General features: G+C 40.8%; 1 protein-coding gene across 1 annotated transcript; it reads left to right on the top strand.

The window, feature by feature from the left end:
• On the top strand, nucleotides 1-26,793 carry CLCN5 (chloride voltage-gated channel 5; the record flags this gene model as incomplete). Its single annotated transcript, XM_080910454.1, has 11 exons — nucleotides 1-141; nucleotides 2,689-2,788; nucleotides 7,411-7,598; nucleotides 14,015-14,137; nucleotides 14,782-14,988; nucleotides 19,629-19,709; nucleotides 19,938-20,480; nucleotides 22,622-22,808; nucleotides 24,139-24,537; nucleotides 24,686-24,902; nucleotides 26,703-26,793. The coding sequence occupies exons 1-11, from the start codon at nucleotides 37-39 to the stop codon at nucleotides 26,791-26,793; spliced, it is 2,241 nt and encodes a 746-aa protein (XP_080766580.1). The 5' UTR covers nucleotides 1-36.

Genomic DNA, 26,793 nt, shown 5'->3' on the forward strand with positions numbered 1-26,793 from the left:
TACAATGGTGGTGGAATAGGCTCTTCAAATAGAATCATGGACTTTTTAGAGGAGCCAATCCCCGGTGTAGGGACATATGATGATTTCAACACAATTGACTGGGTGAGAGAGAAATCTCGAGACCGAGATAGGCACCGAGAGGTAAGGCAATGATGGTGTGTGAGTAACTGTTTAGAAATATGGGGGAGGGCTGTTAAAGAATGAAATTTGTTGTATATTTTCTTTTTCTCAGCCCCAGAGCTTGTGGAATCTGGCTTCTATTGGTAGCATAGGGTTTATTTCTTTCCTTTCTTTCTTTTTCTTTTGATTTCTCATCTTTTTTTGAGATAAGTCTTACTCCAAAGTTTAGGCCGACCTGGAACTCACTTATGTAGCACACACTGACCTCAAATTCCTGGATGCCCTTTTGCCTCTCCAGTGCTTGATTAACAGATGAGACCCATCATATCTGGCTTCATTTTCTAAGATGTTTCTGTTTTCATCCTTTGTTTGAAAAATTAAGCCTAATGATTTCTTTTCCCGTAGAAGGTTGTTGAAAGGGACACTTCCAGTTCAGAAATGCAAAACATGCCTCTGTATAGGTGAAAAGGAATGTTCAAGATTCTCTTCTCCCATTGTATCTCCCTTTTATGATTTTTTTTTCTCTTAAAGCAGGATCTCTAAAACCAAGGAAAGTAAATGGGCCCTTTTCAAAGAAATAAATAACTAAATTACCCTAACCCTATACTATACTGAAGCATAAGTGTTCACCTCTGTATGATTATAGCTCTTGTAAAACCATAAAACCAAAGTAAATTTAAATACTAAGTACCAACAAACACCACAAGATTGATCAAAGTCATATCCAAGATGTTAATTTAATGTGATAGGTATTTAGAGCTATGGTGTAGGTTGTTTAAGTTTGATAAAAGAATTTCATCACCTCTCTTCTCAAAGTACTGGTAAATTTTCCCAGAGTCATCTGCCAAGATCCTTTGAGTCTTTTATTATTATTGTTGTTTTATTGAGACTTGATTCCGGCTAGCCGGGAACTCACTGAGTAGATAATCTAAACTGGCTACATACAACTGTTGATCCTTTTCCAAACTCTGCCAAGTATTCTCACAAACACATGAAACCCAGAGTTAGGTTGTCCCAGGTACAGGTTTTTTTTTTTAAATATTTTTTTTTCAGGGATGCAGTAAGTACTGGTGATTGAATCCAGGGCTTTGCAAAGACTAGGCAGTATTCTGTCAGTAAGGTATAACTTGAGCCCTCTTCACTTTTGATTTGGAAACAGGCTTTTACTGTTAATCAAGTTGGCCTTGAACTTACTTGAACACAGGTTTAGCTTAAGCCTCCCAACTGATTTCATTCACTTTGTTCTTCCCTCTCTCTCTCTCTCTCTCTCTCTCTCTCTCTCTCTCTCTCTCTCTCTCCCTCCCTCCCTCCCTCCCTCCCTCCCTCCCTCCCTCCCTCCCTCCCTCCCTCCCTCCCTCCCTCCCTCTCTCTCTCTCTCTCTTTCTTTCTTTCTTTCTTTCTTTCTTTCTTTCTTCCTTTGAAACAGGGTTTCTTTGTGTAGCAGCCCTGGCTGTCCTGCAACTTTCATGTAGGCTGGCCTTGAACTCACAGAGATCTACCTACTTCTGCATACAGAGCTGAGATTAAATGTGTGTGCGCTACCACCACCTGGCTCAGTTTTCTTTCTAATCTTGTAATTTAGTGTAGTGTAATATAGTGTGTGTGTGTGTGTGTGTGTGTGTGTGTGTGTACAGGCATGCTTGTACATGCCAGTAGGCCATCTTGATGGCCCTCAAAATATGTTTAAAAAGTTCTTTTGATATTTTATAATTTGTTATTCTTTGTGATGTTGATGCGGATGAAGGTGGGATATATCAATTTTCAGGATAAGAAATGGTGTTTCAAAGATAAGGGAAGTACCAGTAAGGACACTGGAAGAATATTGGTCTCAAATATATGGGCATGGGCCAGTAAGCTGGATAAGTTACAGAAGTACTTGGTGTGAACTCTACTCTCTGGAAGCCACATAAAAGAAGGAAAGAACAGACTTCAAAAAAAGTTGTTCTCTGACCCTGGCACACTCTCTCTCCCTCTCTCCCTCTCCCTCTCCCCCCCCCCCCTCCCTCCCTCCCCCCCCTCTCTCTCCATCTCTCAATATAAAAACTTAAAGCTAAAATAAAATATGAACACTATGGCTTTAAATCGACAATGGTTAGACCTAAACAGTCAAGCCTCCTGTTTGTGCTGATACCTCCAGATACACTTGCTGGTGTCTGAAACTGAAGGAGCTGCCAGCACTAATACTACTTAGTATCTGGGGTCACTGTACCTTTAGAATTTCGTGGGATCAAGGCCTAGGAATTTCCTGACTGAATCACAGCCTGGGATAGTAAATTTCAAGTTGCCACTCAGCTCTGCTAAGGTTTCTTTAGTCTACAAAACAGTCTTCCCTGTGAATCAACTCTTCTTGGGACAGCTGTTATCCAGGTCAGAAAAAGAAGTCTACAATACACAGGTTGATGATATTAAGTGGGGTTTACCTTGGATATCACAACAAAATGGTGGAGTTCAATAACATTCTTGGTTAATTGGTTCTATTCCCAATTAGTTTATAGTTTTCTGCTGAACAATTTGGAGATGGAGGAAAGCTATGTTTCGCATATACCAATGTGTTCTCTTTTTCCCTAGATTACCAATAAAAGCAAAGAGTCAACATGGGCCTTAATTCACAGTGTGAGCGATGCTTTTTCTGGTTGGTTGTTAATGCTCCTCATTGGCCTTTTATCAGGTATGGTAAACTAAAGACTTTTTTTAAATTTTATTTTACAGCCTAACCACAGTTTTCCTTCCCTCCTCTTTTCCCAGTCTTCCTCCCCCTCCTTTCCCCACCCTTCCTCCATTTTTCTTTAGAAGAGGGGAGGCCTCCCATGAATATCAACCTGTCTTGAATATCAAGTTGCAGTAAGATGAAGCTCATCTTCCCCTATCGAGGTAGAGGAGGTAGCCCAATAGGGGAGAGGGTTTCAAAGGCAGACACAGCCCCTGCTCCCACTGTTAGGAGTGCTGCATGAAGACCAAACTGCACAACTGTTAAATGTGTGGAGGGCCTAGGTCAGTCCCACGCATGCTCCCTGGTTGGTGTTTCAGTCCCTGTGAGCCACAGTGGGCCCAATTTAGTTGATTCTGTGAGCCTTCTTGTGTCCCTGATCCTCTGGCTCCTACAGTTCTTCCTCCAACTAATTTTTAAAAATTAACGTCCCAGAATTGTAATGTGTGCCTTCTGAATTGAGGCAGGTAATATGCTCTCCCATCTGAAATGAACTACTGCAGAACCTTTGGAGTCGCAGTGTCCTCTCTGTCAGAGTTCTAACACCTGTGTCAGCTTCCTCAAATCAAAACAGAAACACAGCTCACCTCAGTTTGTCTGCTCTACGATGTCAAAATCATTTGATGGTAGAAGCCGGCCTCGGTATCTTCCTGCTTCTGTGGAAGAGTCCTTTTGTTGGTGTCTTCTTGTCATAGTCTGCATGGGATTTAGAAGATGAAGTGATGTTTTGTTGTTGCTCTTGTTTCCAGTTCTTGGCATTAAAAACCCAAACTAATGTACAGAAGCATGTACATTAGTTTACCAGGAGTCACCCCCACAGCCCTTCTTAAGATAGGGTCTCATTATTTAGCCCAGGCTGTTCTCGAACTCAGTGTATAATCCAGGCTGGATAGCAATGTGATCTGCTTCCTTACCCTCCTCAGGGCTGAGATACAGACCAGAACTGCCATATAGATTGTACTGTCTTGTAGGCTGTTACTGCCTCTCTCATGGTGGCATAGGAATGCATAATAAGATGTGGATCTTACCCACTTTTTTTATATTTCTTACATTTTTTCATGGTTTCTGAGTGGTATTATGGAAGCATATTTTCCTAAACCCTCCATCAACCTTCTCTGGCCACCCCAAACACTAAAGATTGAGTATCCCTTATCCAAAGTGCTGGTGAGATTGCTCAGTGGATAAAGGTGCTTACCATCAAGCTTGATAGCCCCAATCTGATTATTTCCTGGACCATGTGATGTCACATGATGGAGGGAGAGAACCTATTATTACAAATTATCATCTCCCTGTTACACAAATTGTCCTCTGATTCATATATGCACTGCCTCCCCACCCCACAGACAGAGTATATGATGTATACTTTGTCTGCAAATATAGCTTACAGCAAGGTCCAGTGTAAACTTCCCCTCCTCTGTGGGAAGCAAGGCTATCAGACAAAGAGCCCAAGAAATATATACCCTTGTAGCATTAAAGATGGTACCTAGAAAGTTCTGGAATCTTGAGCTAAAAGGAAGTTAGGTGGGAAAGCTGGAAAAGCTGGGATAAGATCTTACTTTTCAGCACAGACTTTACTTTCAGAATGTCAGTATTCAAACCTCTGTTTTGTCTCTGATACAGTTTTGGCTATGGACAAATTTCTTAACTCCTGGAGACCTTGATGGCAGATCTGTAAAATACAGATAGTACATGTATCTCTATTAAATACTTTATTTGAAGACTGCATGGGATAAAGCACCTGATATGGTGCTTACTTGGTGATGCTGCTCTTATGGCTATCTCAAATGTGAAATGGTTCGTTCATCCCTAGTTTCTAGAATTGCCTGGGATAGAGGCTGGCAAGATGCCTTAACAGGCAAAAGTGCTTGCTCTCCAAGCCTGACCACGTTAGTTTGATTTCTGCAACCCATGGTGGAAGGAGAGGGTCAACTTTCAAAACTTGACCCCTCATCTCTATATGAGTCTACATGCACAAATGTGTGTGCACATACACAAATGATATGTATAATAAAATTTTAAGAAGGATTGCATCTACTGAAGGTTAGCAGTCTTTGCTTTTTTATTACAGGGGTCTGATGATCCTAAATATTTAGGAGTTGTGAGTTAAATGATCTCTGTAGCATCTACACCAATCAGCTATTGTGGCACAGAAGGAGCTGTGCACCATAAGTAAACAAGTTAGTCTGACTGTCTGTCACTGGGATACCTTTACTGACAGATGTAAAAGGTGGACAGGATTTGGCTCTCACATTGTAGTTTGCCAGCCCATGGTTGAGGGTATTCAACTGTGCCTTTTGGCTCTTCCAGAAGAGAGAAGACAGTTTGGAGCTGGTTAATAAGAGGTTGTGTAGTCTATAACGCCAAATGTTGTAGAGAAAACAACAGAAGGGACATAGAGGAGGAAAGGCCACACATTTGGTTAGAAACATTTGAGCATTCTCAAAGAAACCTCAGTTATACATGTTGGGAGCCAGTTCTCAAATGTTGATAGTCATTGGAAATGGTAGCCAAGGGTAAGACACAACACTATTCTTTGGGGGTAGGGAAATCTATAAAAATCTATATAAAATTTATAGCTAGAGAAGAAAGCCATTTGTGAGAAGGGAGAGATGTAGAAATAAAGAAGACAGGAGTGAAGATAGGAGTGCTGTGTGAAAAACAACACATACGAAGCAGCCAGAGGATACAGAAGCATATAACTAGAAGGCCTTGTTAACTTTGTGAATCCAGGCAGTAATGTAATAAAAGTTGGAACAGAAACCTAGGGGCTGGAGTTGCCAAAAGTAGCTGTTAGAAATTGCTGGGTTTGACTAGAACATTCAAGTAGGCGGTAACACTTACCAAAACATACACATAACGTGGACTTCCTCACCAACAGAGTGCGGGCACAATATCCTCAACTGTTTAATGTGTTTCTTCTCTTTACTTGGCCATTGACTCTTTCCCTCTGGTACACACAGGACATTTTGTTTTTAAATGTTGGAGACCCATAACAGAAACCGTGTGTCTGAATGGAACCAGTCTAGGGATTCAGGGGTTGTGAGTTTTGTAACACCTTTACCATTTTTCCTAAAGCATGATTCTGGACTATTTAGTTTCTCTTGGCCAGAGTTTCTTTCTTTAACTGACACATAACAAACAGCCGGAAGTAAAGTACTTGATCATAGTGCCCCTCAGTTTACTAGTTACTATGGTCCCATTTTTTTTTTAGTTTGTTTTATTTCTTATCAGTTTCTTTGATGGATATTCTGTATATGTTTATTTGGTTACACTGAGACTTTTTTGAGAATTTTCTTCTGGTTCATTTTTTAAAATTTATTTATTTACTTTACACCCAATATCAGCCCCCCTCCCAGTATCTTCTCACACAGATCCTCTTCCCCATTCCTTCCTCCCCTTCTGAGAAAGGGGAGACCCCTTGGTATTTCCCCCACCCTCCTGGCACATCATGTCTTTGTAAGACTAGGCGCATCCTCTCCCACCGAGGACATACAAGGCAGCCCACTTGGGGGAATAGGATTCACAACAGATTCAGGGACAGCCTTGGCTCCAGTTGTTGGGGGGTCTGTGTGAAGACCAAGCTGCACAAATACTCAGACCAATTTAAGTGTGTTTGTACCCTAGGTTTAGTAGACATCCAAAGGGTCTCTGGTTCTATCCAACCTTCTTTGCACACAACACTCTATACTGCTATAAATGTAATGTCCGTAGCTTATAGTGTCTTCCTGCCACTGTGCAAGATCTTGTCCGTGGTGCAACATCCTGCTGTCCAGGATTTGCCTGTCACCTACAATCTCCGTCAGTCTCCCTCTATAGGAGTTACAAATAAACACCATGGAAGATTCTTCAGTGTGGGAAATTTATGCTTACTCAAATCTTTTTGTTTTAGTTGTTTTTGGTTTGAGATGGAGTTTCATTATTTAGCCCTAGCAGGCATATTGAATAGACCAGGTTGATGAACTATCAAAGTACACGGATTAAAGACATAGCAAATCACATAATTTTAAATTACTTCTTTTATGGATGCCAGTCCTAAACTATACCAAAGCTATCCCCTCATTATGCCAAGTAAGTTTCAAAACCAAACTCTTCCCTCCCCCTCCACCCCGAGTAATTTGCTTTCTCCCTAGTTTCCCCATAGTTTACAGATACTGTTGTTTCTCTCTATTTTTAGTCATGTATAGGTGTTTGTGTCTGTATGTGGGTATATATGTGTACATGCAGGTGCCCAGATACTTGGAGCCCAGAAATGTTTCTAGAGATGGAGTTACAAACAGCTATGAGCTATGCAATGTGAGAGTTGGGAGTTGAATTCAGATCCTCTGCAAGAGTAGGAGGTACTTTTAAGCATCTCTTCAGCCCAACATTGGTGTCAGTGTAGGGGTAGTAGGTGAAATATCAAGCAAGTCAATGATCAGAAAGAAGTTCTAGGTGGACTAGGAATAGGAACAGGAACAGGAAATATAGACTAGGAATAGGAAAACATACATTCCAATTCCTTTCCTCTCTCTTTGGCTGATAGAGCTTGTTCTTTCAGAAGTGGAATTCACCGTTGCCTTTGCCTTTATTCCCTACTAAAACAGGTTCCTTAGCTGGCCTGATAGACATCTCTGCTCACTGGATGACAGACTTAAAAGAAGGGATATGCACAGGGAGATTCTGGTTTAACCATGAACACTGCTGCTGGAATTCCGAGCATGTTACCTTTGAAGAGAGAGACAAATGCCCAGAGTGGAATAGCTGGTCCCAGCTTATAATCAGCACGGATCAGGTAATACCCAGCACTGATTTCTGTACCACTGAAGTTCATCCTGATATGTAGTTCATTTTTTTGTACTGTACTCCTGCAATGACGAAATATTCCCCCATCTTCAGTCCTGGGAAACAAAGTGGGACCAGCTGTCTTCAGCTGTCTTCTTTTGTGGTTTAAGTTCAGCCCTAATTCTATAGAGTGAGACATGTTGAAAACATTTTCTGCTTATATTTGAAAGTTAGGTTTATTTTAAAGAAGTCTTATACCTCTTCTACTGCTTAGCTCTTAGTACATAGTGTAGCTAAACTTGCCTTTCTCCAACAATTTCAATAGAAATGTCAGAGGTAGACAACAGGTAAGATGTAACTTCTAGCAAAACATTGTGAATGGTTTAAAACATGTTCATCATACAGAAACACAAAGTGGTTTATCCCTGAGTACTGAATTAGAACAAGCAAAAGGTATATAGTTTGTGTCAAAATACCAGGGATCTGGGAAATAAAGTTGCTCAGTCTCTCTTGCAGCTTTATTCGTATATTCATTATTGCCTACGCATGTATTTTTCAACACAGGAATCCTGTGTTTCAGCTTCTTTCCTTTATTTCAGTACTTTGTTATATGTTAGATCTCTCCCATTTAAAAAGCATGCAAAACAAAACAAAACTTTTAGTTGTCGGGTTCACCAGTAGAAACCAGTACCCCTTGAACTCCCTCCCTATTCATCCGTTCTGTTAGTGAAGCAGATATAAGACCAAGATGTGTGCTTGTACTCTTAAAATGTATCTTTCATCTGACTGATTGCATAGAGGTAAGGAGTAGAGTAAAGGTCACTAGCAGCAGAGAAAGGAAGGGGACAGGAGAAGTTGTGTAATGAACAGCAAATAGAGAGGAGGGAGGAACTCTACAGTTTAAACAGCAACAGTACTGTAACTGTACAACAGCCGATGATCGATAGAGGCCTGAGCATTGGGCCCAAGGCCGTGTGCACTCTAGGTAATAGGAGCTCTAATAGTGAACCCTGTGCCCTTCTTATATATTTTAAAAAGAAGTAGAGGGAATTAGAAGGCTTTAAACATAAAGAAAAAGAAATATTTAAGTAAGTAGTGCTAATATCCTGATTTGATCACCATGCATTATATATACAAATATCAAAGTATCATGCTGTACTTTATAAAGTATACATAATCGTAAATCAACTAAAAATAAATTTTAAAAAATTTTACCATCCACCCTGTTCACAAAACATTTGAAGGTGATGCACGTGTGCGCGCGTGCACGCACGCACACACTGCAATAAGTCAATAGAAAAGGATAGGAAAATAAAGTCAGCATGTATTTACATCCATATATAACTGTACACATTGGCTTGGGGAGCAGGGTTTTATGTGTGTAATACTGGCTAGTTTTCTGTTAACTTGGCACAATCTCAAGTCATCACAGAAGAGGGAGCCTCAATTCAGAAAATACCTCCATAAGATCAGGCTGTAGGCAAGCCTGTAGGACATTTCAATTAGTTAATGGGGGAGAACCCAGCCCATTGTGGGTGGTATCATATCTGGGCTGGTGGTCTTAGGTTCTATTAAAAAGCAGGCTAAGCAAGCTTTGAGGACTAGGCTAGTAAATAGCATCTCTCCATAGCTTCTGCATCAGCTCCTGACTTCAGGTTCTTACCCTGTTTGAGTTTCTGTCCTGACTTCCTTCATTGATGAACAGTGATATGGAGTGTTTTGCTTTTTGGTCCTGATGTTTTATCACAGCAATAGTAATCCTAACTAAGACATGTATGCTTTTGAAACTGTCATCTAGTTAAATTATAGGATGAATGTTACAAAACACTGTGTTTTCCTGAGCGTTTGGGATAATTTTTTTAAATTAAGTACAAGCAATGGTTTTTAAGATATTTGTTTAGATGTATTTATTTTAGGTGTATAACTGTTTTGTCTGCATGTGTGTATGCACATCACACATGTGCCAGGTGCTCATAGACATCAGAAAAATGCCTTGGATCCTTTGGAACTGGAGTTACAGATAGACAGTTGTAAGCTATCATGTAGGTACTGGGACTCAAACTCTGTCAGAACAACAAATGTTCTTAACTGCTGAGCTGTCTTTCTACCTCCATAAACAATGGTTTTTAAATGGAATATATTTTTTTCTTTTTCATCTACTTAAGACTGAACTCTGTGCCTTGCATATGTTAAACAAGTACTTTATAACTGATTTATATCTTCTGTACTTTAAATATTTTTATGACGAAAGCCACGCTTGGTTGCACACACTTGAAAAGTGGAAGCAGGAAGATCTTAAAATTACATTTATTTGTTTACTTATTTATTTATTCAGTCTCTCTCTCTCTCCCTCTCTCTCTCTCTCTCTCTCTCTCTCTCTCTCTCTCTCTCTCTCTCTGTGTGTGTGTGTGTGTGTGTGTCCCAGTATATATGTCCCAGTATATGTGTGAAAGTCAAAGGATGGGTTTACGAATGTAGTTCCAGGGGAATGAACCTGTGTCATCAGTCTTGTTGGCCCTGGCAAACCATCACAATATTTTTGAGCTTGGATTAGTGGACTGTACCTCTCAATCAGTGGGGTCACTGCAAATTCAAGGCCAGTTTAATCTAGGTATCAAGTTTCAGGATAATTAGGGATGCACAGTAAGCCCACATCTCAAGAAAACCATAACTATATGAACAAACAGACAAACAAGTTAGTTAATTAAATTACAATTATTTTGAGATAGGCTCTTGATAAATTCCCTGGCTGGCCCAAATTTGTGATCTTTCCTGCCTCAGTTTCCTAGGTAGCTCCATGGATTTTTATTTGTTTAAAACAAAGTCTCATTCTCTTGCCTCATCTAGTCTAGACCTCCCAGGAAGCCTATCTTCTCCTCCCAAATCTTGGGATTAGACCTGTGAGCTGCCATACCTTCCACTGTAGTTTGGGTCTTTTGTTTTGTTTTGTTTTGTTTTAAGGAAGAAATGAAATTTGTTTTCCTTACATTCCCAAGTACTTCCTTCTTCTACTCTGACATCTCTATTTATGTATCAGAAAGATTTGGGAAAAAAAAAAGTTTAAGAACTCTTACAACTTAGGGCAAGTTTGAGAGAGAGTGTGTGTTAGGTTTGGTTTCTTGTGTATATAGGTGTGTGCCTGGCGCCCACAGAGAGAAAAAAAAGAAACAAAAACAAAAACAAAAAAAACATTGGATTCTCTAAAGTCAGAGCTGTGGATGATTGAAAGCTGTCTCAGGAGGAGACTGGGAGTCCAACCCAGTTTTGCATGAGCAGCAACTACTGAGCTGTCTCTCCAGCTCCAGGAAACACTTACAAATAGATTCTGTTCTATGTATGTTTGAGGGAACATGTGTGCCATGCTGTTGTATACAGGTCAGAGGACAATTCATAGGGAGTTGGTTCTCTCCTATCATGTGTGTTCTGGAATTTAAATTCAGGTCTTCAGGCTTGACAGTGGGCATCCTTAACCACTGAGCAATTGTGCCAGCCACTTATTTTTAAGGCAGTTACATTAAAAAAAGTTAACCTCTTGCTTGACCTCTCCCAATGGTTAACACTTTGCATAACAATAGTACAGGAAATTCGTGTGTGTGTGTGTGTGTGTGTGTGTGTGTGTGTGTGTGTGTGTGTGTGTGTGTACACGTACTATGTATATAAAACCCATAGAACTTATTTTCCTCTTTCTGTTGGTGTTTTTGGTTTTGTGGTGCTGAAGGTTGAGACTGGGGTCCTTGAATATGCTAGGTGAACTCTATCCATGACCGGAATCACCAGCCCATTTCATGTCTCTAGCAATCTGTACAAAATGATAACCAAAAGCAGTCGGGAGAGAGGGAGGATGAGAGAGATGTAATTTTTTTGATGATGTGAGACAGCTCCCTTGTGCAATCCCTGAATAACTAGCCCTTATCATGGGCCTGTTCCTTGTAAAGCAGAGCTTGAGATTTGCTCAAACTGCAGATTTCTTTGGCTCTTTCTATGAATGAAATCATTGCCGGAGGAGGGGAATAGTCTGCAATGCTTTAAGAAGTCCTTTGTTGCCAAGCGTTTGGCCTCCTGGTCTGTGCCCCTGGCCAACTTCTGCTGATTTCCTTTTCACTGCCTTCCTCTTTGTTTCCTACCACGGGAGTCCACTGGCTCACCAGCTACCCTTAATGGACAAAGAAAGAATTGTGCTCTGAGAACCTAAGACCATGGAAAAGTTGTGTCAAATTCACAACTAAGAAACCTGCAGGGTCCTGATTCTTCACGTCGAGTCCATTAAGTTTCCACAGTGCTTTATGTTTTGCAAAGTCGCAAGTCCATTGAGCTCTATGGAGCTCTATGGACTTGCCATCTGAAGTATAGCCCCTGATGCTTGGTATTCCTTTTTGGTAAAGCACCACCATTTGCCAGCCCTTTAATGTTAATGAATCATTCTTAGTGCTCAAAACTAAAGCTTCTAGGTGTCCTACTTCATTATCATGCATACATGCACATTATACATACAGTATCAAAAGTATATTCTATCCATATGAAAATAACTATTCCCCTTTTGTTCTTTGGAACATCATGGAATTATTAGGGTCATATAGTTTCTACTCATGAACTCCTTGCTGTGTCTATGGTAGCAATCTCTCTAAGATGTAATCATTACCTGTGGGATAGTTGTTAAAGGCTTAACAGTCTATAACGGTGGTTACAAGCACAAGGAAGGGTCGGAAATGGTGAGAATACAGCCAGAGGTATAAATTAGCAATTATGTAAAATGAATACTTTTAGAGATCCAATGTGCCACATGAGAACTCTAGTTGAGAAATCAGCAGGCAGGCAGATCTCTGTGAGTTCAGGGCCAGCCTGGTCTACAGAGCTGGTTTCAGGACAGGGAAAACTTCTCTGGAAAACCAAATAAAACAAAACAAAAAATAAACAATAAATAATAAACACTGAAAATGTACTATTCATTCAAAGAAGCATAATTATGGAGGTTGACGGTAGTAATTATTTCGTTGTGCATATATGTATTAACATATCACAGCTCAAGAGATGGTTCAGCTGTGAAGAGTGTTTGCTGTTCTTCTAGAGTTTGATTGCAATTCCAGCACCAGGGGATCTAATGCCACATTCTGGCCTCCACTGGCATTTGCATTATCATGGTACACATACAGTATACACCCCTCACCCCGAGCTGGACATGGGAGCTCGTACATACAATTGTAGCACTTGGGAAGTGGAGACAATAAACAAGTTCAGGGGTGCCCTCTGTTACATAATAGTTTCACGACCAGCACAGGTTACATGAGACCCAGTCTCAAGGCAACAACAACTCAGCTAAATAAACAAACGTGGAGGCTAGGAGTATAGCTCAGAGGTAGAGCATGTGTTCAAAACGGAAAGGAAATGGAACAACACCTCCACCAAATATACTAACCATGCTGAGTAAACAATTAGTAAGAAACAAAGCAACATTTAGACATTTTAGTTAGGCTAGTCTGAGAATTTAACACCAAGATAGGGGATGATTATAGAATGTTGAAGCCTGTGGTCACTTTAAATATGTACTCATTTCACCCATTCCAGAAGCTGGGGAGGCTATTGTAATTTTTGTTAAACTTGACGTGGAATCATACGTATTTGACTGCAAAACTGGCAACACCAATGAAAAGTAAATTGGGACCACTTAGGGTTTCAGTGCGTAGTCTCAGTTCTTCAGAGGCAGAGGCCACACGAGGCTGTATTTCAAGACCATGTTTCATAAACTAACCATAACCTGGCAGGTCTTCTCTCGCCAAGAATTTAGCTAGAGGGAGTTGGGTCGTTGTGACCTCGAGGCCAGCCTGGTTTATATAGTAAGTTGTAGGCTGGTGGTTCTCAATCTGTGGGTCACAACCTCTTTAGGGGTTGCATGATTTTTCCACAGGAGTTGCTTAAGACTAGGTAAGGTAGGTAAGGCCAGATAGGTAAGGGTAATGGAATGTTGAAACCATGAAATGTTCAAATTGTATTTACATTAGGATTCACAGTAGTAGAAAATACAGTTATGAAGGTACAACAGAATAATGTTCTGGTTGAGGTCACCCCAATGTGAGGAACTGTATTAAATAGTCACAGCATTAAGAAGGTTGAGATCCACTGTTGTATGCCAACCAGAGCCACATAGTGAGATTCTGCCTCAAAGTCAAAAGTGAATCATGTTTTAAGGCTTCCAGTTTTCAGTCCTCTGAGAATTTCCTTTGATCGCAGCGAGGCATGTGATTTTCAGTACCAAGGGGCCTAATTGTGTTTCAGTAGTTTCTCCAATGAATGACCTGCAAAGAGATGTTTAAGCAATTTACTGTTGTTCGTTTTCTTCCTGGCCTGCTCTCCTGGTAAAAAGTCCCTGAGAGGAGCTGCCCACCCGGCTATCGACATTAAACCAGTGTCTGTCTTTTTGTCTTGTTCCAGGGAGCCTTTGCCTACATAGTCAATTATTTCATGTACGTCCTCTGGGCTCTCCTGTTTGCTTTCCTCGCTGTATCTCTCGTCAAGGCATTTGCACCATATGCCTGTGGTTCTGGAATCCCTGAGGTGAGTGCAGTACAAAGCTTTTTTTTTTTTTTTTTTTTTTGCCAAAATCTGTGTATTCTTGCACGTACTGTAGTTTAGTTACTGTTAATCATAGTCAGAGCCTGAGGGTATCTACAGTAGGGTATTTACAGCCCATCTAAATTTTCTTCAAGTCCTCTGTCAGCCTGGGTCACAGAATTTGGGCTAGAAGAGGAAAGATGGCTGCCCAAATCCCATACCTACCTGGGCCTTAGACTGTTTTGCTCAAGCAACTACAATATTAGTTCCTGGCTGCCCTTTGACTAAGTCATAGTTCTTTGGCAAATACTCCAGGCTAGATTTACTCCTCAGGCTGTTTGTTGAACATTGACCTTCTCAGAACACTTTATAAGCAGAGGAAGTACCTGTTCTCCTCAGCTGCTCCTGTGTCTTCGTCCATCCACTCTCTTCTTTACCAGACTCCTTTCAGCTGCCTCACAGCTCTTTACTCTCCCCCGAATCCCTGGACGTTCTCATTTCTCCCATCTTGAGGTCCCAATTGGGACAAGGCTTAACATGTCACTTGCTGAGGAGTGATAGAGTTCTGGTGCGGGATATAGACTTTGACTGTTTATCCTTGTTTATTTATGTAGTCAGTTTTCAATCTCTCTCTGTTCCACCTGCAGATCAAAACTATCCTGAGTGGTTTCATTATTAGGGGCTATCTGGGTAAATGGACCCTTGTCATCAAAACTATCACCTTGGTGCTGGCAGTGTCATCTGGCTTGAGCCTGGGCAAAGAGGGCCCCCTAGTGCACGTGGCTTGCTGCTGTGGGAACATCCTGTGCCACTGCTTCAACAAATACAGGAAGAATGAAGCCAAGCGCAGAGAGGTAAGGACCTATGACTTTAACGGCACCCCCTACACACGCCCGCAAGTATCCTCCCTCGGGAGCAGAAGAGATAAGAATTTGGGATGCCACTCAGGTAAATTCAGCTTTTGGTTCAGCAAGTTTGGTTCTAGGAGTTCACCATCTAACCATCTTAGCATGTGTAGATCCGCAGGTGTCTAGGGATACTCAATACAAACTTATTAATATTATACAGTCTAAAATTAGCAAAAGGTCATTAAATAGGGGCTTGATTAAAAACTGTGCTCTGTTCATATCATAGGAAAGGATGCCACCATTTAAAAGAATGAGATGGCCCTAAGTAAATTTACAAGGACTGCCAACACCACACAACAGAAACTGAAGCTAGCTTGTGGCTGCTGTTTACAGAAAAATTTGAGTAATTAAAAAATGTGTTTCTATGTACATATGAAGACAATATTTGTGGCTAGGTCAGTAAGCTACTTACCTTGCAAAGATGGGGACCTAGAAACCCATTTTTAAAAAATTGTTTATTTTATGTATATAAGTACACTGTAGCTGTCTTCAGACACACCAGAAGAGGACATCGGATCCCATTGCAGATGGTTGTGAGCCACCATGTGGTTGCTGGGAATTGAACTCAGGACCTCTGGAAGAGCAGTCAGTGCTCTTAACCACGGAGCCATCTCTCCAGTCCCTAGAACCCATTTTCTTAAAAAGTGGTACATACTTATAATCTCAGCATGGGGTTGGAATGGAAAGCATCAAACTCTGAGGCTCATTGGCCAGTTTTGTGTTTGGTAGGTATCAGGCCAATAAGAGACACTTTCTCAAAAAAAAAAAAAAAACCAAGTTGATGGTGCCTGATGCAGGTTGACTTCTTCTGGCCTCCCCTTGCACATACATGTGCATGCACTCACATGTATATAACCGTATGCATGAAGATGAACATCCACAAAGCCCCAAAATATCTGGAAATGGGTTTATTGTAAACTGTGAAAAGCATGTTCTTATAGTGCCTGGGAAAATAAGGCAGAAGGAAAGAAGTGAGGACTTGAACTGTTTATTGTATTTATACATGCTAACTTCTTTTTATTTTTTAAGTTACAGAAAGGGCTGGGGAGATAAGCAGTTAAGAGAGCTGGCTGCAGCACATGGCAAATTACAAATGAATCTTGCTAGCCTTAAAAGTGTCTCTACGGGACAATTCCTCACCATGACTGTTAAGTTTTGTGTCTTTTAAGTCCCCCATCTGCCTGTGTGTGAAGTTCTCTTGCTCTTTTCTCCAGTGTGTTGGTTTCTTGCAGATAACCAGAGAGGTCTGGCTAGATAACGGAGCTCCATCGTATTCCATGAGTCAGAGTCATAGGTCCTTCATGATTGCTGGCTGCCTCTGACTGAATCTTAATGCCGTGTTTCCATAAAGAACGGTGGCATGTGTAGCTCACAATGGACTTACTCCTAGGAGATGTCTGGTTTAGTTTAGGTTCTTGCTATTTCCACGTCCTCTGGGTGAAAGTATATTTGATAGCAGTGACTCTTTCTGGATGTGCTGTGTCTGAGGTATTGAGCACACCATGCCTGCCTGGAGGGGAACAGGACACTGCCATCCCCTCAGATCTGTATTGTCTTTGGAAGATGAGGGGTTGTTCTTTTTTTTCCCATTGTATATTCGTGGGCAACCCCCCCTTTGTTTTAAAAGGCAGCCTTCCACCTGCACACAACGAGGACTTGAGGGAGGCCAGCAGGAGAGAAGCATTTGCTTTGGTGAAGTTGGAACCTGCTGACAAGCCTACTGAAGTGATGGCCTGAAATTAGTCTTTAAAAGCCTTTTTCCGGCCTTCAGTTTTCTCCGCACCTGTGTTTGTGCCTCTAATGGGACATATAAAGCCACAAGCTGCTTTTACAGAGTAGTGGGAACCTTGTGGACTCAACCTTATCCTGGTGAAAAGACATGGAGAAAGTCACACTGAGTTCCTGAGCTTGATTTCTTTGGGAGTGTTTTGTGTGTCTTCCTATTAATATTTATGATAATATGTTTATGTCCTTTTGTATACCATCGATATGAATTGGTAGAAAAATAAAGTGACAATTCTTAACTGAAAAAAAAAGAGGGCTGGCTACTCCTCAAGAGGTCTTGAGTTCAATTCCCAGCAACCACATGGTGGCTCACAACCATCTGTAATGGGATCTGATGCCCTCTTCTAGTATGTCTGAAGACAGCTACAGTGTACTTACCTAAAATAGATAAATCTTTTTAAAAAGTTACAGAAAATGATAGACTTTGAGGAACTTGCTGTGGATAGAAGAGTAAATATGAACAGCATATTTCAAATGGCAGAGTTTTCATCATTTCTTGCTACTAAATGGCACACTTGATGTAGTTTGTCCCCATGTTAGGCTGCTCTCTGCCTGCCTCTTTCCTCAGTTCAGGGAACGGTTTCCACTGTAGTGTCTCTGTGCCTGTGCTCAACCAGCCAGGTGTTGATGTGCACTATTTTGAGGAGGAAGAATGTTCTAAAAAATTATCGCAAGGCATGGGTTACTTTTATCATGCCATAATTAAGGACCTAAGGAAGCAGAGGTTCTTGCTTTATTTTCCTGGAAGGATCCAAAAAAATTATGGATAAAATGGGCCGAGGCTAAGATCATTTCATTTAAAAGGACCTCTTGTAAAACTGGAACCCAGTGATTCCTCCTGAAGAAAAAAAAAAAAAAAAGATTAACCACAGTCTTTGGAAGCTGACATGCTGGAGTTTTAAGTGTGGGCCATTAAGTAGAGAAAGTTCCTAGAACAGTCAGTAAGGACAGGAAAGCAAGCAGGAGTGGTAGGTGACGTGTGAGTAGGACTGTCACATGGTAGAGGGACACAGATGCCATGTGAAATCAAGCAAGGTATTAAGCAAGTGAAATCATGAAAAGAACTCCATTCACAGAGGATGGTGGCTAGCACTGCCTTAGGGGATGGAGTTGATCTTGAAACTAGATTCTGTATAAAAGGTGAACTGCTTTTCTGAAACTCAGCAGACATTTACCTGCATAGACTCTTCTTGAACATCTGGATCTTCTGTGTATTTTCCATAATACAGATATATACCTATTTTTTTTCCTGTGGTGCTGGGGTCTAAACACAAGTCCTCGTAAAAGTTATCTTGTGGTTCTCAGTAGCAGCACAACCTGTTCACAAGCAGCAGCCTCAGGACAGTGAGCAGACCCGTGGAAATGGAGCAGATCTGAGTTGGAAGAGGGTACAGAGACTCCATATATAAAACTCCATAGTCCTACTTCTCCCCGCCCTCGTCCTATTTCACCCAAAACATAGCCAGTAAAATCTCCTTTTACAAGTTGAGATCTGGCTTCCCTCTCCATCTCAAATGATAGTCTTTTGAGCTACGACTTTTCAAAAGCTCTCGAGTTTTTGAAGGTTAGCTCCAGAGCCTCCCCTCTTTGCCCTCCTTAATTTTCCCAGATGGTCTGCCAGTCCTGGAGAAACTGGGATTAGAAAGCCAGAAAAACACTTATTTTGTCAAGAAATAGTTTATTCTTTGAAATTCTTAATTTTGCTCAAATTTATCTTTAACATGTGCTTTGAAATCATCTCTCTCCACAGTTACTAGTATTGAAGGAAATGACTTGTTCCTATTAATTCTAGTCTGTTCATGTCACTAGTGGGAGTCCTGCACGTTTCCCATGACCACACTTCTACACCACATGTTGTCCCCAACCACCTTTTGTCTGTCCTTCCTGCTGATGCTTTATTCCCTTCACTTCCCTTGCAACCTGTCTTCTCTGCCTTTAAAAATCTAGTTGTCTCCCTGTTTACATTTCTATAGGCCACAGAGATTGGAATGGGCTACACAGGGTAGACAATTGTAAACTGTAACTGCCTTTGTCATTTCAGCCGCCTATAATATCTCATTAAATGTTTCGTAAACTGGTCCCGGGAGAAAGCCCACAAGGCCTCATCCTTACACAAAGGCCTACATAGAACTCAGGACTGCTGAGAAGTGGAGAAATAGTCTTCCCCAAGGCCGAGCAACTGCCAAGTAGTCAGCTCTGAAAACATACATACAATAGCATTATACAGACTGAGCAGGTTTGACTTAGAAATGTCTGTGTATACACATAGACATGTGCATGTAGTTTTTTTTTTTTTTTTTTTTTTTTAGGCCATTAATTTGAAGGAGAGCAAGGAGAGAGGAAAGGGAAGGAGGAAATGATATAATTATAATTCCAAAAAAAATAAAATAAAACAAATCGTGATTTTATATATCATCAGCATCTAGCATGCAGTATTTGCCCTCCAAGTACATATCACTTTTTATGCTGTGGATCATTCAAATTGTATAGTTTTGCTCCTTTTAAGATCTGTTATTAAAATATAAGTACAGCACTCCCCTCTCTCCTATCCTCTCTGCACCCTTTTCCACCTGCTCCACTCCTTCCCAAATTGAGGGCATTTTTCTCCTTTGATTGCTGTTCACACACACATTTCAATATAACCTATTGACTCCAATTACTGTTGCTTATGTGAAGGTGGTTGGCCATGTAGGGTTTTTTTTTTTTTTTAATCTTTGTGCCTATGAACATTGCTTTAAAAATGTGATTGAATGTAAGAAAGCCATATTATTCCATTGCTGATCTTATGTTTTGGATTGTAGGTCTTATCAGCTGCAGCAGCTGCTGGTGTATCTGTAGCCTTTGGGGCCCCTATTGGTGGAGTATTGTTCAGCCTGGAAGAGGTAATGGCTTCTGTCTATAGAGCATGCATATGCCTTTGTGTTAGAAATCTTGGCCAGTATCTATGTATGTTGCAGTCCCTGGGTGTTCTGCCCAACTTGGTCCTTTGGCATGTAACCAGAGATTTCTGGAAAGTTTTCAGTCTTCACTATGATGTCAACAGCCACAGCATTTCATTTGGGACAGTTTGAGCATACTGATTGTTTCCTTTCTCACCTTCTATCTTATAGGTCAGCTACTATTTTCCCCTCAAAACACTCTGGCGTTCATTCTTTGCTGCTCTGGTGGCAGCATTCACGCTCCGCTCCATCAATCCATTTGGAAACAGCCGCTTAGTTCTCTTTTATGTGGAGTTCCACACCCCATGGCATCTTTTTGAGCTCGTGCCATTCATTGTGCTAGGCATATTTGGTGGCCTTTGGGGAGCTCTGTTTATCCGCACTAACATTGCCTGGTGCCGGAAGCGGAAAACCACACAGTTGGGCAAGTATCCTGTCGTCGAGGTACTCATCGTGACGGCCATCACTGCCATCTTGGCTTTCCCCAATGAATATACCCGGATGAGCACAAGCGAGCTCATTTCTGAGCTGTTCAATGACTGCGGCCTCCTGGACTCCTCCAAGCTCTGTGATTACGAGAACCACTTCAACACAAGCAAAGGCGGGGAGCTACCTGACAGACCTGCGGGCGTGGGAGTCTACAGTGCCATGTGGCAGCTGGCTTTGACACTCATCCTGAAAATAGTCATTACTATATTCACCTTTGGCATGAAGGTGAGAAATTCTTCTGGTGAATTCTGTGTGAATGTTCTGTATGGATGTGGGCTTTGGAAGGCAAAGCCAAAGTATCTTACAATCCTGATAGCTCATGTGCTGTCAGATGTCTCCAGAAGCCCCTTCATCTCCAAATGTTCTCATGATGTGGTGGACAATGCTAACTTTGTCTCAGCTTGCTGACACCTTTATTTAGGTCAGATGCAAACCTCACTGGTGAGTTTTTAAAAGAAACATTTTTCCTCTTTTCTATGTAAAAACATTTTGCCCACAAAAAGGGTAGTAGGGTGTTAATGCAAGATTGTTTTCTATCACAATACAATGTCTGACTAACACAGTGTTAGTCCTTATAGGGTACACGTTAGAGTTAATTAAAGAAGATTGATTCTAGCCTGAACTCCATGAGGTTACCAATGTTCTACCATCTTGACCACATTTTAGTTTTTAGCAACTTCATAAAGTTCAACTCAACGTGGCTAAGTAATTTTTTTTTACAGTTACTATCAGCATTTGCTTTTTAACCAGTAGAGCCCACTTCACATGTTAATATTAAGTATTTGCACTATCAGAATCATAGAACACTGGCCAGTGAGACAGCTCTGCAGTAAGAGTGCTTGCCACCAAGCCTATAGATCTGAGTTCATTTTCCAACCACACATGGTAAAAGGCAAGAACCAACTTCTGCCAGTTCTCTTCTGACCTCCACACAAGCATACCACAAACACACACACACACACACACACACTCACATACCACAAGAAGTGTAAAAACTAATGTACGCACATTCTCACACAGAGAAGCTACAGAAGTTGATCTTATACATGCAGAGAAGTACAGTTATCCCAGAAGTGGGTCTAGTGCTAGTGTTCCATAGCATATAATTTATTACATATTTCAGAAAAGGAGAGAGGACTTTTAAATGTTCCTAAGACAAAGATAAATAAATGTTCAAGTGACAGATATGGTAATTATCCTGATTTGATCATTGCATATTATGTACACATGTCCAGTTATCATACAGTACTTAAGAAATATGTCCAATTATTATATCTTTCTTCAAAGCAGACCTTCACCTTCAATACTTGTTATAATATCTATGTTTTAGAACAAATGAAAATAGAAAATCAGTTAAAGTTGCTTTCTCCATCTAGGTTTCTCCTCTCCTTTGTTTTCTTTCTTCAGCACCCCACTACCAAACCGTCCCTTCTTCTCCATGGAAAGATATTTGAACCAGGGATAGGAAAAAAAAACACCGAAAAATTTCTGGGTGCTTCTTGGGTTAATTTCAACCTTGTTTTATCACTGTTTTATTTAAAGGGAATCTATAGATTCGCAGACATAACCCCATTTGGTTGCATTTCAATGTCACGTACACACTAAGAACCATAAGCTGTTCTGACTGTGTTTACATCATTCCCTTCCTTTAATAGTAATAATTTCTAGATGCCAATAAACAAACAGGAGGGTGGATGAATGTCCCGTTTGGGTTTTAATTTTCTGGTGTGTTTTTAGAGGGCAGCTGGAAACTTCCTGTGCCATCTTTTTGATATGGGTGATAGGTTAGAATGCAATATATAAGTGTCATTCTAAGTATTTTATGAAAATACCAGTATTTTCATTAACTCTTGACTTTGGGTAAATGACTTAACCTCTCTAAACCTTGGGGTCTGTCATTGGGGAATATTAATGTCTAATTCTTGGGGTTAGTACAGAACATCTATAAAATCTTATCTGTAGACCATCTAGCATGGAACACAATAGTCAACAAAGAGTTGATTGTTGCTGATAAAAATTCAGAATTGGGGGAAATGTCTGCATATATGAGAAATTCCATCTATTTTCCTTTTTCTTTGGGAAAGGCCTAATTTCTGCCTCCAGTTTTGTGTTGGTCTGGAGAGTTCAGGCACTTGCCTGACGGACCCCGAATCAGGGTAAGCGTCTTCGAAGTCATCCTTGCCTGCACGTCCCAGAGAACCTCTAGTCCCTGTAGTGTCATATAAGTCTTCGCAGCCACTTGGTAGAATAGTGCATAGTTAAAGTGTCGTTGGCCTGTTTGCTTCGCAGAGGGTCAGTCCTCTACCCTACCAGATGCCAAGAACTGCATCATTTCTCACTAACCACCTTGTTCTTTCTCTTTGCAGATTCCTTCTGGTCTCTTTATCCCCAGCATGGCTGTTGGTGCTATAGCAGGCCGCCTTTTAGGAGTAGGAATGGAGCAACTGGCTTATTACCACCATGACTGGGGCATCTTCAATAGCTGGTGTAGTCAGGGAGCTGATTGCATCACACCTGGTCTTTATGCCATGGTTGGGGCTGCTGCCTGCTTAGGTGAGTAGTGTTTGCTTCAAAGACGTTCCCCCACCAGTGGCATACAAATGAAGGGTACTAAGAAACACAGTGGACTCCAGACTGGGTTGTTTTGATTGTTTGTTTTGTTTTGTTTTTGGTCATGATTATCTATTTCTTCTTGGTTTACTGTTTCTCAAACATTTTAATAAAGGTAATTTTAATCTCTTACATAGAGAAAGTCATCAGAAATCTGGACAGAGATAGCTGCATAAGAATGTGTATCACAGTATTATTTATAAGAACAAAATTAGGCAGGTGCCATAGTACATGCTTGTAGTCAGCCCTTGGAAGGCTAGTTCCACGCCTGTCTAACCTATATAATAAGACAGTGTCTGTACAGCAAACCAGCCCCACAGCCACCAATGAAAACCAACTTAAATTTGAACATTAAGGAACTTATAAAATAAATTATACTCCATCCATATATTATATAGCCCTTAAACACAATTCTGTTCTGTTGAACAAATATTTGTGTGTGGTTCTAGGGATTGAAGCCAAACTATGCTACTTGCTAGGCAAGCTCTCTACTATTGAATATACTATAATCTAAGCCTTCTTTTCATTTTTTACTTTAAGATAGAATCTCATTAAGATCCAGCATGCACATGTGATCCTTTTTGCCTTCACTTGAGTGACTAGAATTGCAGACCTGTGCCACAAGACAGCTGACATATTTAGCATCTTTCTTCAATTGGATGTTTAATTTTCTTTCCTACATTATTTTATGGTGGGAAGGGGGAAGCCTGTGCCTCAGAGGTCAAACTTAGTTTATCAGACTCATCAGCAAGTAGATTTTGCAAGGGAGCTTTCTTATTGCCCCAACCTTTTAAATTTTTGTTAATATAATTTTGAATTGGTAATAATGTTGAATATTCCAAACATACAATAGGAGAAAATGTATGGAAAGGAACTAAACATAATAGGAGCTCACATATGTAAAAATATGTGTTGTATTAGAAAAAACTTTTGAAATTTTTACTCTGCTTATATACAGAAATACATGGTTTTGTATTAGAAAACTTGAAATTTTTATTTTGCTTAGTGTGAGCTAAATTTTTATAATGAACATGTATAATTAGGAAAAAAATAATGAGTTAAAAAAAAACTAGAAGGCTGCTTTTACTTTGTTATTTTGAGAACTTGAAGTCTCCTACTGGAGGGCCTTGCTTTAATGTACTCTGGAATCTGCACAGTTGTTGCTAAGATCCTGTCCTAGCATCCTTGTAGTGGTTTTCTGCATGAAACCTGGAGCAGGCCTGCAATTGTAATGACTCTCATGCTTTGCTTCCTATGTCTGTTTTCTTTGTAGGTGGGGTGACTCGGATGACTGTTTCTCTCGTTGTCATAATGTTTGAACTCACTGGTGGCCTGGAATATATTGTGCCTCTGATGGCTGCAGCCATGACAAGCAAATGGGTGGCAGATGCTCTTGGGCGAGAGGGCATTTATGATGCCCACATCCGTCTCAATGGATACCCCTTTCTTGAAGCCAAAGAAGAATTTGCTCATAAGACTCTGGCAATGGATGTGATGAAGCCCCGGAGAAATGATCCCGTGCTGACTGTCCTTACTCAGGACAGTATGACTGTGGAAGATGTAGAGACCATAATCAGTGAAACCACATACAGTGGCTTTCCCGTGGTAGTGTCCCGAGAGTCGCAAAGACTTGTAGGCTTTGTTCTTCGAAGAGATCTTATTATTTCAATTGGTAAGGAATTTTTTGGAAAAAGGATAAAGTAACTTGATAACTGGGCATGAAATCAGGGAAACAGAGGGGAGAGAGAGGTCCAGTTTAGGGAAAGAATGGAGAAGCAGCACTTCAACTTTCAACTTTTCATGTTCTTCTCTCCACACAGAAAATGCTCGGAAGAAACAAGACGGGGTTGTGAGCACTTCCATCATTTATTTCACGGAGCATTCGCCTCCAATGCCTCCATACACTCCACCTACCCTGAAGCTTCGGAACATCCTGGATCTCAGTCCCTTCACTGTGACAGACCTTACACCAATGGAGATCGTAGTGGATATCTTCCGCAAGCTGGGATTGCGCCAGTGCCTGGTTACACACAATGGGTGAGCACCCTTGAATAAAGGTAGATTGAAATGTGGGAGAAATTGAATAAAGAGGTAAAGGGGAGAACCCCCAAATTAAATAAAGACTTTAGGCCTTTTGGAAGCCTCAAGAAGGTAGATGTGATTAATGGCCTTCAGGGAAGAGAATATGTTCGAGAGGTGCAAACTTACTAGTTGCATATTTTTAATAACTCAGATTCTCTACCAAGAAAGAAACTGTGCTCTTGTGCACAGACATAGCTGGAATTGTAATGGTGTCTGAGATGTACAGAGGTCCCTCCAGCCCATGAGAAATGCCTTCCAAGATCACCACTGGAAACCTCAAACTGTAGCTACTACTAACCTTCATATATACTGAATTTTTACAAACCCATGAGAACACTTAATAATAAATATAAGGTAGAACAATTATAACACTGTCATAAAGGTTTTGGGAATGCAGAATTCCCCTTCCTCTTAAAATAGCTTATTGTATTGTACTGTGGTTCCAAACTATGGTTGATCTTGAGTAACCAAACCCATGGTTACAGGAGAATGGTGACCAGGCTGGTGGCATATACCTGCAATCCCAGCACTTGGATACTAGAAGCAGGAAATCAGTTAGTTGTACAAGACTACCCTCAGCTATACAGTGAGTGTAGGCCAGCCTGATCTACCTGTGACACTGTCTCCAAAAGAAGAGTTTTGTACTTGATACAATTCCCTTGTTAATTTTAAAGACAAAAAAAAAAAAAAATACCTACATTTTAGTGATGTCTAATGGTCTATACAGGGGCCCCTGATTAAATAGATGGTAGCGGTAGGCTATAAATCACAAGTCTTTTTTTTTTAAAGATTTAATTATTATATATAAGTACACGGTAGAAGAAGGCTTTAGACACACCAGAAGAAGGCATCAGATCCTATTACAGATGGTTGTGAGCCACCATGTGATTGCTGGGAATTGAACTCAGGACCTCTGAAGGAGCAGCCAGTGCTCTTAACCTCTGAGCCATCTCTCCAGTCCAATTACAAGTCTTTGAACATCCAAACGCCAAGGTTCTTTTCTTCCTGAAATACATGCTTTCTAACAAAGAAGCCCTGCTGTTATTATCGGGGAAAGGGTACGGGCCAAGGAGAGTGTTGGAGGGTTTTCTTGTTTTTAATACTTTATGTTAACCGAACAACTCTATAAGAACTTCTCCTGCATCTAAATTTTGGAAATGGCATAGTAAATACTTTACAAGAGCTAGCTAAGTCAGTAAGAATATTTTCTCTAATTACTCAGCATTCACTGAAACCCTAACTCGTGTAAGAAAGACTCTCCATGAGATCCTGGGGTGACGTGAAAGTGAACAAACCTTTCTCTGTCCTTGAGTAGTGTGCATGGTTCCAGGGAAGGCAGGAATACGAAAGTCATCATAGGGCGAGAGCAAAAAGAATAAGGGCCATAGATGAGCTGCACAGACCATGCCATAGCTCAGGGCAGGGCAGAATCTCTGCTGGTTCCCAGGACCAGGGATGTTTGGGGTTGGGGGAGCATTTGAACAGGGCTATAGTAAGTAGGTAACATTTATAGGTTTAGAGAGTCATATTTAAGTCAGAGGAAAATGTGGAAGTTTCAGTGTATTTAGGGTCGTGCACATTGCTCCATTAGTCTGGGTAAATATGCATCTTCCTGTTGGCTCGCTGTTCTCCAAGAACAGATAGTGTGGACAAAGACTAAGTTGAGAAGGATTAAGGACATGCATCCCTTTTAGTTAAGAACATCATTTACATTGTACATTTACTTTGGTTTTCTTTTGTGTATTTGTCTTTCAGGCGCTTGCTTGGAATCATTACCAAAAAGGACGTGTTAAAGCATATAGCACAGATGGCAAACCAAGACCCGGATTCCATTCTCTTCAACTAG

The sequence above is a fragment of the Micromys minutus genome (genome assembly GCF_963924665.1).
Source record: "Micromys minutus genome assembly, chromosome: X".
Lineage (NCBI taxonomy): Eukaryota > Metazoa > Chordata > Mammalia > Rodentia > Muridae > Micromys > Micromys minutus.